The 12,355-nt window shown below is 36.3% G+C and overlaps 1 protein-coding gene across 1 annotated transcript in view; it reads left to right on the forward strand.

Moving 5' to 3' along the window:
* Positions 1 to 12,355, forward strand: part of LOC149216267 (uncharacterized) — a 181,941-nt gene that overhangs the window by 22,598 nt on the left and 146,988 nt on the right. The window contains exons 6-9 of the mRNA XM_089392761.1: positions 1,423 to 1,481; positions 1,641 to 1,707; positions 1,905 to 1,956; positions 2,087 to 2,179. Of these exons, the coding sequence (XP_089248887.1) occupies positions 1,423 to 1,481; positions 1,641 to 1,707; positions 1,905 to 1,956; positions 2,087 to 2,179 (271 nt within the window). The remainder of the gene's footprint in view (positions 1 to 1,422; positions 1,482 to 1,640; positions 1,708 to 1,904; positions 1,957 to 2,086; positions 2,180 to 12,355) is intronic.

The raw sequence follows: 12,355 nt of genomic DNA on the forward strand, positions 1-12,355 counted from the left end.
AGTAATCATTAGCAAATGAAATCAGTATTATGAGCAGCATTGATTGAGCTAACTGTTGGAGGCTGATGTTGACTGGGCTTGATCAAGGTTTTACTACTGCTGTCATAAAATATCAGATTTGTGTATTTGTACTATCTCTATCTCTCTGCTGAACTATTGAAGAATATAAGAAGAATTGATCAAAGGTTTCCCCACATTGGGGTTTGTCCCTGGCTGGTGCCACATCTTCTGTCCTCTTGTCTTAACTTGTCTTCTACTGTTTATGTTTATGTTCTATCTGCATTTTACTATCATGTTGATGTGATTGCTAAACTAGATATTGATATTGGACTAATTAAGAAATTGAAGTAAATTGCTCTTAAGCATAGAACATACCAAAAATTAATAGTGAAGGACACCACTTTTGCAATGTGCCGAAGGAAACGGTGTGAAGAAATTGATTAAACCAACAAAGAGTTAAATCAGCAGCAGTTTAAACTGCACCTTGTAAAATTATGTGTACGGTGTAAGCAGTGATGAAGTTTTTTTTTGAGAAAACATACTATTTAGCTAGTGGTAGTCTTTAGTATCTATGTATATCATCAATCATATGTCTAAATCATTTCCATCGTCTGCAATTCTCAGGACAGTTGTAGAGCCCATTGCTGCAGCTTGTAGGATTCTGTGTAGGATGTAAGCAGTGAGGCAGACAAAATTACAAAATGGAGTATTTAGCTAGTGGTAGTGTTAAATTTTTAGTATTTGTATCAATATCTAGATCATGTCCATCGTTTGGAATTTTCAGAACAGTTGTTGAGAGCCGAGACCAATACTTTATAAAAAATCATCTTTCTTATAGTGTTAACTTGTTAAGGATGTGAATTATATTTTGTCAAGTTGTTTGATACTTCTTCCTGTTTTCAAAATATATATTGGCCTTACTCCTGCGTTTAGATTGTGGCTCCTTGGGCAACTGCTTTCTTTCCTGTATTTAGAGCCTCCTATTTGGGCTGTATCTTGTGCTTGACATATGCATCCTTTTGTTTCAATGAACCTTTTTTTTCCAAGGTCGTTTCAACGAACCTACCCCCTTAGTTGCATTTTTTGAGTAGAACAGTTTAATATGCTCCATCAACTTGTATATATAGTCACAGTAGCCGACATATGGTGCACTGTAAATTTTTGAAATGTTTTAGCTTTATTTTATGTTCTTTTCTACTGAACCCCTTGGGAAGAGTTAGGTCAAGAGATTTTTTAGAATGCTCTCTTTGCTTTCGTTATTTGTATTAAGACATGCGAGTTTTAAGTTGGACTATTTTGACTTATTTGGATCATTGGAGTGAATTAATATAAAATATTTCTTGCTGCTTCTAACATTCTCATACTAGTAGTTGCTTTCTAAATCCTCAGTGAGCATATTGTCACTTTTATGTGTATATGCAGGCGATGAATTTTTTCGCTGGGTTGCTTTTGCTATTGATGCCAGAGGAAAATGCATTTTGGTGAGAGAACAAATTGTCTTTTCCTGTCTTTTTCTTAACCTTTTGACATTTTCAGTCAATAACTTGATCATATGGAACTTCATCATGGTTCCGAAAAAGTGAAATGTAGAAAAATCTTTGTGGGCATACTCACCACTAATATCTCTCCACGATGTGAAGGACTTTGACAGGCATCATTGATGAATACTTTGATGGATACTATTCAGAGAAGATGGTGGAATCTCAGGTTGCTAATTTCGAATATTTGCTTGATTTGTCATATTTCTGTATTTATATTTTTTTATTTGAAGAAAATAAATACTCTATTAGCTGAAACTTGTATATATTGTGATTTGTTTCTTGATTGCTGTAATGATATTCTCATGAGAGGTGATGTGATTAATATAATTTTGAAAGATAACTCATTCTTAACTATTGCCTCAGGTGGACCAACTTGTTTTTGAAGATTTAGTTCGAGAATTCTTTCCAAGGCTGGGTAACTCATTTCTTTGAAGTTCTAGTTAACCATTCTTTTATCCAATTGTGTTTTATCATCCATGAAAAACTATTCTTTTCTTCCCCAAATGAAAAACTATTCTTATCTGCATGTTATTTTCTTAATGCAGTTACACACTTCGACAAATTGGGAGTGCAAGTGGCATGGGTCACTGGACCATGGTTCCTTTCAATTTTTGTGAATATTTTACCCTGGGAAAGCGGTATTTATTCATTCTATCTTCTCTTGGCAAGGCTGTCAAATATGTTTTTGATTTTTCAATTGTCAGATATTGAACTTTTGCTTTTAAGGGTTTACTAGTATAGTAATAGAAATTGTTTTTGTTCTTAGTTGTAGTGATAAATTTTGAAAGTATTAACATTCTTTAGTGGCAAAAGCATTTTGGTGGGAGTGTAAAAATGTAAGTAAACATGGGAAGTGCAAAAACATCTATCAGATAATTGCAAGAGTATAAGAGGAAATGACTGCTTAGTGCAAAGGGATTGCCGAATACAAAAAGCAGAAGAACAAGATAACAAAAGGCTATGAAAAATACAATCAAGCCTAAGAAGCCAAGATGATCAAAATGTATAGGGGTTTGAACTTTTGAAGGGTACCAATGAAGAAGCTCTTGCTAATAATGTAGTCACTCAATGACTTTCCAAACATCCAAAACCATGGAAAATTGGGTGATGAGATTCTTTTTGATCATTGGTTGGTTTCTTCGGAGTTTGTGTTGCTAGATTAGAACCATCTAGAGGTTTGGAATAAGTTGGAATTAGTAGTATTGGAATTGTTGTCCTTAAGAGAATTCTACACGAGGCATGATATCTTAGGAAGGATTTAGAACATAGTGATATACTTTTTTCCCTTGTTTTAGTGGAAATTCCTCTTATTCATTTACAACATGCTCACTAGAGAATATCAATGCGGGTAGCCAACTTACAACATTCAAATCAGAGTCCTTCAATTTAGAGGCCATGTGGGGGTATCTATTTTGCTAAGTGACCCAGGACTTGCTCTTCTTGAGATGAAGTCTTGCCCTTCTTGAGATGAAGTCCTAAAGCTCAAGTGTGAAACCCATTGTAATTAAGAGGGGGCCATTGTTACCTCACCAACCCTCTTCTCACTTTAAGCTCGCTCTCCTCTAGGTCAAGGGGGTTCTCCCTAAGATAGGATTTCTAGCGTTTTAGGGATTTTAAGGTAATCTCAATAATTGAGTTCAAAGAAAAAAATTCCCAAACACACACAATCAAGAAATTGTAAGGTGAAAATGAAGAGTAAACCCAACAAAAATGGTATAAAGGATTTCAAAAGACAATAAAGTGATGGAAGGATAATAGATCATTCCCTTAGCTTGCCAACATATTTTTGGGGTATATAGGGTCAAGGAACAACACACTTGAGAGAGGATTGCAATAGATCTAAGTTCAGCAGACCAAGCTAAGTCCATTCACTATCCCCAGGTCTCTCAATCTTCAAGGAAAAGTTAAGGGAAGGAGCCCACGTGCTCCTTCCTTGACTTGGAAGAAAAGGGTTTGTTCAAGAGGGGACAATGAAAATGAAATACCATGCCCACTTGCTTAATAATAAATTACTATCATCCATAAACACAACCAAGACAAAAGAAGTCCACTTATTTAGATTGCCATTCATTCATCCAAGCTCGACCAATCTCCATCCAAGAAAAGAGTGAAATTCACATCAACGAAGCCTCCTCTCCAAGAGCTTGCTCAACTCATCTGACCATAGTCGAATTTAATAAGATAATCACAAAAATTTCAACTTGCTAAGGGATTTATCCCCCCAATCAAACCATGAGAAAATGAGATGAATTGAAACTCTATTTATAGATTAGGTGCTTAACTTCCTTTACATTGATTTCATAGGTGAAAAGCCCCTAGCCTATCCTATGGAGGGGCAAAAAGCCCTCTTCTACAATTAATTAATCTAAAATACTATAATTAAGGAGTATTCAAACCACATGTACAAAGCAAAGGGGCACAAACCCTTACAAAGTGACCCATATCCATAAATGAGGGGTATAACAGGGCTTTGGTGCAACGTCTAATATCCAAAGGTCCTCCAAAGCATTTTTCTCCTCCGATCAAGCCTTTCTTTGTCCTTCCAAAGTTGTCACATTGTTAAATTTTGAATATCAACCAAATTTATTTTCTCATGACAATTTAAATTATCCCTAACAATTTGTTTTATTTACCGAAATAATTATTGAATTTATTTTATTTCCTTAAATAATTACTAAATCATTGAAAATAAAACCATTGGTATTTTAGCTTCTAGAATTAAATATATGAAGTGGAAATAAACCAAAGAGATCAATCACACATTGCAAAATAATTCATCCACAATAATTCTCTGTCATTTAATTATCTGGAAATTCTAGGTTTTTTGACCCACAAAGATACAAGAAAAAAATGCAAAATCCCAAAACCTGTAACTCAGATCCCACAGAATGAATTCGGCCCAAGGAACTTGACCTCTAGGAAATCATCCTTCAAATTCAATTAGCTTGGAGAACTCGGCCCAAATACTCAGCGAACAACTTGACCTACGCCCTCCTTACATGCCACTGATTCGCACTAGGGAAAAATCGACCCTCCAACAACCCCTGATAAAATCAATCTCCCTTCGACAACTCTGCCCAACAATCTCCTTCTACTTGGCCCTCTTGGATTCCCCACAATCCACTCACACTTCTCCTTTGTGCTCTTGGTCCACAGAGACACTCACACTTAGAGAAAAGCGCTTTCTTAGAATGATGACTCGCTCACAGAACTTGTGTCTTCACCTCCTTGCTAAGATCCGTTTATAATCTTCATTGAGTCCAAATTCCTAACCCCAATCTCCCTTCTAGAACCATCTTGGACATCAATAGTTGAGAGGCAAATAATGTCGTCCACATGCTAAGACACCAAGCCTATGCAAAAGACCTTCCGAGGCTACCACTCACTTCAACACACACAAGACCCATACATCCACAACATCATCCAAGAGGGCTTCCCCTAACCATCTCCAAGTGCAAAGATAGGGTTCCAAAGTGGACTTCCCAACCTTCAAAGACTTACCAAATGTATAAGTCACACCTCAATAGACTGCACATGCAAACTCCAAGAACCTATTAAAGGTTGTCAAGTGGGATTCCAAGAAATGTTCAACCACAAAACTTCCAAATGATGGGTGGAAATCCTTTTAGACTTTCTCCCATTGTGGGCATTGGGCGTATGGATTCAAAAAAATTCCTATGGGGTTGCTCTCCATAACCATATCATAGAACCAACAAGAGTATATCCTTGCTCAAACTTGTTTCAAGTCGGCCCAGTTAATTCTCCATTATAATTATGCTCAATTTTCTAAACTCAACTCAACCCAATTTAATTTTTTAGGTTGGCCGATGCAAGTTTTGTTCCAAAATTGCTCACACACACACGCCTTTAAACTTATGTTTAGAATGAGTGCTTCATCACAAGACCTAAGATGTTTAACCTGCCACCAAGTTGACCTCACTGGGCATAATAACATAGTCATCAACAAGATTATGGAAAGGGTTTGAATCTTGATTGTTGAACCAATGTTTTAGTAGATAAGAACATAATCATCACAGGGCTAGTTCTTGGTGTTCTGTATTCAAGCGCATTTGCCACAACTGATTCCAGGGGAATGGTTCCATTGTAATTTGGTCATTCATGGTTGCTAGAAAATGATGGGTGGAAATCATTCTAGACTTTCTACCATTGTGGGCATTGGGCATATGGATTCAAAACCAAAAAAGAAGCTTCCTATGGGGTTGCTCCCCATAACCGTGTCACAATTAGAACCAACAGGAGTCGTCCCCAACTCTCAATTGTTTCAAGTTGGCCCAATCAACTATGCATTATAATTTTGCTCAAGTGTCTAAACTCAAATCGACCCAATTTAATGTTTCAGGTTGGCCTAGGCATTGTTTTGTTCCAAAATTTACATTTACGCACACATGTAGGTCTTGAAACTTATGTTTAGATATGACCACTTTATCCGAAGATTTGAGATGTTTACCTTGCCACTAGGTCGACCTCACTGGGTTGAATAATGTAGTCATCAATGAGATTATAGAAAGGTTTTGGATCTTGATTGTTGAATCAATGCTCTAGTAGATGAAAACGTGCTCATCACAAGCCTAATTATGGTGTTCTTGTTGAAGTTTAACAGTGGACAAGTATTTCTGCATAGGCTAGGTGTCAAGTATGCGGGGGTTGTTTCGATTCTCACTTAGGAAACTTGCTTAATTGACCTTAATTAATTGAGTAACTTGCGTTTTATAATTGTCCTAAGTCTAACTTAGGAAAAGCGTGTTAATTAAAGACAATTAATTAATGCTGGCTATTGAGCTAGGAAAGTCCAAGGAAATATCAGTTAATTACATTAGTGACTTAGGCTTAATCTCAATTGTTGATATCAACTGAGGTGAGATCTAATATCGAGGGTCAATCACTTTGGAGATTAGGATTAGGGGTTTAGCTCAATAAAGAATTATAAAAGACAACCTGAGGAGAGAAGAAAATAGATATGAGAAAAACATATTCTCAGTGAGAGAGCACACAATGAATGTAGTTTGGATGATAAGGACTTCATCTAAGTGTTGAAAGGTTCAAAGATGATTACATAATGCAATAATTGCAACAAGAAAAATCAGCTAGTGATTTGATCTAGCAGAGGTCACACCAATCAACAAGTTGTGGGTAATCCCTTAGGAGAAATTTTTTCTCCTATGTTGGGAAGCTAGCCAACCAGTAGCCCTATACATTGATCAACTATGATGATATGCCACATTCCTCTGCCATTTGCATTGATCATACACTTCTCACCATTTGACATTCCCTTTGAAGGAAGGTGGGTCACCACTTAGTAGACACTTTAACCATTTTGCAATCAAGTGCTTTTACTTAATGTTTTAGGCATTCTAACACCATCATTCCCTTGATATCACATCCATTTTTAACACCTTCCCATGCTTTAACACCATCATTCCCTTGATATCACTTCATTTTTTTGGGTTTGTTGTTTTTGTTCATTGGGATTTGGCACGCTCATATCCACATCCTTGAGTCAAGGTAAGAACATTTTTCCTTGGAGGTTGATGCAACTAAAAGAATGATAAAAACTTAAGATGGCCTCAATGAAAGAAAAAGAAAAGATAATGTGCAAGAGATGGCCAGAGCAATAATTAGCGCGTGGGTAAAATCTTGGCATGAGGCCCTTATTAGCTATCACCTGGTTCTTGAGCACTAGATGCTCCATCACATAATAAAGGAACTCTTGCATGTCCCAACCTTGATGAGTAAGATAACAACTCATCCTTGAAGGGGTAAATAAATGGTACATCATTAAAAGCAAGCTAACCTAAGCTATGCTTCTTATCAAAGCATTATGAAAAAGAATTAAAAAGCGCTCGATAGGGGTGGAAAATGTAGGCAAATGAAGGGGGTAACTTAAACCTCAACAATTTCTCCTTTCATACATCTATACACTTAGGATGATGGACCTTTATTAGTTGGCCCCATAGCCATGGCACTAAGCCACGAAGCCTTTCTCCTTTGTTGCCAATACTACCATAAACACCTATGAATTGCGTGGTTGACCTTAGACATGTCACTACCCCTTGGGGGTTGGAACCACCTAATAGGGTTTGTTTATCCTGCCGCCTACACCTACCTACAAGTCAGTGAGAAAAGCCTTCAACCCCACAAGTGTGGTTGGTGCCAGGAACTCAGAGAAGGGGTTGTCAAACTAATTCAGACTCTCTCTATTTGAGCTATCTCCTAGGTTAGCTAAGGGGGGTGATTCCTAATGAAAAGTTAAGTTAAAAACGATGTGAGTTTATAGGAGAATTGTTAGAGTTAAATAGATTATCTCTTTAAGATTTATAAGCAAAAAACTGATATAAGCAATAACCATCATAAGATAAGCATGAATACATAAACAACCAGTGCCTTCCAAGTATTTTCTCTTTAAGAAATCAAATTGTACTTTGTTTAAAATGAAGTGAAATGCTTTCAAATGGAAAGCCAAAATAACCCTGAAAAGTGAAACACTAAATTGTTAGCACAATATATTATAAATGCTTTCAAGATGAATAAGTATACAAATCAAAGCATGGAAATTATCTTGCTCAAAAAGATACAAAAATAACTCAAATGTTAGACCAAGATGACAACATGCAATTAAGTTTGCAAGCCAAAATAATAGTACCTGAAAGTGAAATCAACCATTCATGACAATAAACAATTAAACCAAAAGATGATTCAATTTCCAAGTACAAGAAAACTAAACTTGTTGCAAAATTAAAAGAAATTACAATGCTTGCATCCGAAGTGCCTCTTGAAATAAGATTTGCATGTGAGACTTTAAACCAAAGCAAATGTGATGGAATGTTTTTCTTGGTTCATTTTATTTAATTAGTGCTAAGGCAAAGTTACAATTGAACTCTAGTTTTTCAGACCTCATCCTCGTGCAAATATTTGGATCTCACAATGAGGAGTCAATAGAGGTAGAGGGTCCCTAAAAGTCTATTCAACCAACTTAAGTTGGAGGTAAGTTTTAGTGATGCTTGGGGAATGTAAGTAAATTAACCAAACAATGAGAATTAACTTTTATTTGAAATGTACTTGCTTGACATGAAATAAAATGTTACTTTATGGAGAAAATTTGTCCAAATACTTGATGCATGTAAAATGTGTTTAATGGTAAAGCATAAGTAAATTTGGAACTATGTTCAAGCCAAATAAGATCAATTAAAAAGTGTTTGCGTACAAAAAATCTAAACTTGTTATGGATTTAAAACATGTAGTAAGTTAAATTAAAGTGCATGCAAAATGAATGTGATGCATGTTGTGTTAATTACTTAATTAAATGATATGCATGCAACATGAAATAAACCAACAAAGTCAAACCGCCAAGCCTCTCCAAAAGGTGGAGATAGGGATACCAATGGGTAAAACCCACGCTCCCAAAATCAAAAATTTTATTAGTTGTTACAAGAAGGAAAAGGCAATGAAGTCTTCTCTAAAATTCAAGGAAAGTCTTAGCAAATAGGCATCAAATCATAGACTTTTCCTCGCTCAAAATTTCTGCAATTTGAGGCCCACAAAGGCTCAACAAAATGCAGATTTTCCGAAGAAGAAGAAGAAGAGAAGATAAGCTTCCTCTATGGCTATGACCAAGAGAGAGCAAGAGATGGCCAAAATGAACTCGGCCTTCCTCAAGAAGAACACGACGTTATCCAAGATGAATCTGGCCTAAAGGTGGAAGCAATCACTAAATCTGAGTCCCAAGGTCCTGCATGCAAACTTGTAAGTAATTTTCTAATGACGAATCCCGCAAGTAGCTGCAAGAGAACAGTTAAAAAAATCTACAACAAAAAATGTTAGCTCAAAATAACTGCAAAACATGTTAGAAAATAATCTACAAGAGGCTAGGCCAAAGAGTATGAGCAAACTCTCCTCTTTGACTAGCCATGACTTAGCTCTTTGAAATATCCAGATATTGATAAATGAAGTACAATACGTAAAAATAAATTTTTCCAAGTTTGATATTTTGATGCAAGAAATAAAAACTTTAAGAAACTTGAAAGAATCTTTGCAAGACACAAATAAGATATAGATGAGACTTTGGAATTCAAAGCATGTGAGTTCTCTTTGAATATTAAGTTTAAATGGGTTGACTCCTTCGATAATTTCCCCTCACGCTTGAAAAGCTTGACCAAATAATGATCTATCTACAGAACTTCACCGCAAATCATTAAATCGACATGAAATTAAATAAGGGCAGTGAAAAGAATTCTTAGAGATACATCTATTATCTACTAGAAGATTTCTTTTCCTAAAGAAAATAATTATGTCTTATGCTAATATGAGATAGCTGCATACTAACATAACTAGAAACAAACATGAAAGAAATAATGACATGAGGAAATAAATAGAAGCATAACAAGAACTCAAGAATTTACCACACATGCAAGGAGAAGAACACCATCACCCTTTACCCCAAAATTGTTGTATTATATTGCAAGTAGTGAATACAATCCTACAGAGTCTCCTCAAACAAAATAGCTTGTATTACATGATACAATATGAGAGCATATAGCCTGATTATATCAAGAGTTGGGAGCAAATCCCAAGGAAGAATGCATGTAAGAACTGAACTTGGAGTAAATCCCAAGGAAAGATAAGTCAAGTTTGATGTGGAGAAGATAGAGACATGAGAGAAAAATCGAATTCCATATGTACACATCAGGGGAAATCGAATTCCATATATGGCATATTAAACTCATCCATGAGTGAATCCATGTCCCATGATAACTCCAGTCAACAAATGCAAACTCGAACTAAGTGATGCCACATATGTAGATGGTCCCCAGATAGCTCTGTGCGTGATTCCTCCATCAGTTGTGTGATTCCTTCAAGAACTGCGTGATTCCTCCATGTGCAACTCATAATCTTCAAGAGAGAGTAGAAAAACCTGGGATAACTGTGAGATGAGGCTCCACCTAATCTTCAGTCCAAATATACCATAGAATATTCCTTCAGTGCATGAGTTCCTCTAATAAATTCGATTTTCCACATGTGCAATTGCGGCTTTATCTCTAGGAATTTCGATTTTATGAAATAATGGTGTATTTATGATGCAGTGTGCTCAGTCATCTCCCACATGTTCGTTGATTCAACTCTCTTACTTAGGATAATTTCCAAGTCCTTTCCATGTCATTTTGTCACATGGAATAATTTATTTCGCTCTATTTTATTTAGTTCTAGCATAATTAAGCGCCACAATTTCCACTAAACTTAGGAAATGTGAGTTTTGAGGGTCCAAAACACATTATTAACTCCTCAAAATGTGTCATAGTAGAAAGTTGAGGGTGAGAGGTGTAATTTTGATTACTCATACCCCATACAACTTCTTTGGACTACACTTATTCCAATTTAAATACAATTTTATTTGCAATTTTTGACTTGTGGGAAATCTAAAAAATTAAAAAATGACTACCTAGACCTAACCAAATTCCACGAAACTTTTTATGTGATCTAGTATGGTAATATACATCGACTTTAGACACTAAGATGTGTTAGGGGCTCAATCTTCAAATTGTCATCCCGACTTTGGGGTAAAACATGAGTGAAAAAACCTAGAAAAATTATCCGCCTCTGAAAAAGAAGGGATAATTAACCAAATAAAAAAACACTATAAGGTGTACTCGTTTGTTGATTGAATTCCAACATTCTAGGCCTGTTACAAACTCAAAACTCATTATTACTAATATCACTTATTACAATTCCCCGTAGGGTGTGGAATCTAGGTACAAGAAAGATGATGAGAATATAGAAGTAGAGTTAAAAAACTCTGTTGACTGATGATATATGATGGTACAACTATCCTCTGAATCATCCTTGGGTGTGGAGTCTTTATATAATCATCAGGTGCCACTCTAATGATCAACATGGTTGCCCATCGAGCTACCTCTAACTGCATAGGGAACACTTTTATGGGCTTGGTCTAGTTAGATATTTGAAGGTGATCCCGGTTTGAAGTTTCACTATGCCCTTAACAATTAAATATGGTCCAGTATGATGCATTTATGGTCATTGTCTCTAATGAATGGTTGCTTTCACTTGAATTTGAGATGGTTTTTCTAGGTGGTCCTTCACAAATTAGGAAAGGCCTTGAGGACACACATTCCATCCTTGTACTCCACATGATGCTTTGGTCGTACCACATATCCAAAGAGCAGTGATGACTTTGTAGATGCAAAGTTGCCTATCCATAGCAAAGCATTGGGCACTTTGATGATTACAACAGCTGATTGGCACCTCAGAACACCCCTAGATGATGAAACAATGAGCTCATTTTGCTTAGTGTTGGATATTTTTGTTGATGTATGGTTGGCCTTAACATTGTTTGATGGACATGGCTTGATTTGGAGTTCAAATGATTGTGATCATCCCTAGGATGACTAAGGAGGGCTCATACCACTTCATGGAGCCCCAACGCTTGATAGAGGTTGCACCACATTGTCTTGATGGCCCCCTTGGAGATGATGTAGGGCACCCATAGTTTGCTTTTGATTATGGAGACATTTTGAGGCTTGATTTGAGGGCATACCCTCAATCACTTTATTGATTATGATGGTTGGAGGTGCATCTAGCCTATTCCATGCGTTTTTGGACCTTCATTAGCCCTAAAAGGGCATTATGTCATGCTTGGGAGGAGTTTTCATCCACACGTGTGGGATTTTTAGTGGCTTATTTTATTGTATTGAGCTATTGGGTTGGCTTGTAATCCGTTTTCTTCATGTGCACTCAAAATTGAACTTGTCATAGGGCTTTTAGGCAAATTAATGGAAGTGATT

The sequence above is a fragment of the Pinus tabuliformis genome, chromosome 1_1, assembly GCF_031772625.1.
Source record: "Pinus tabuliformis cultivar Carrire ecotype Pingquan chromosome 1_1, CPIR1, whole genome shotgun sequence".
Taxonomy (NCBI): domain Eukaryota; kingdom Viridiplantae; phylum Streptophyta; class Pinopsida; order Pinales; family Pinaceae; genus Pinus; species Pinus tabuliformis.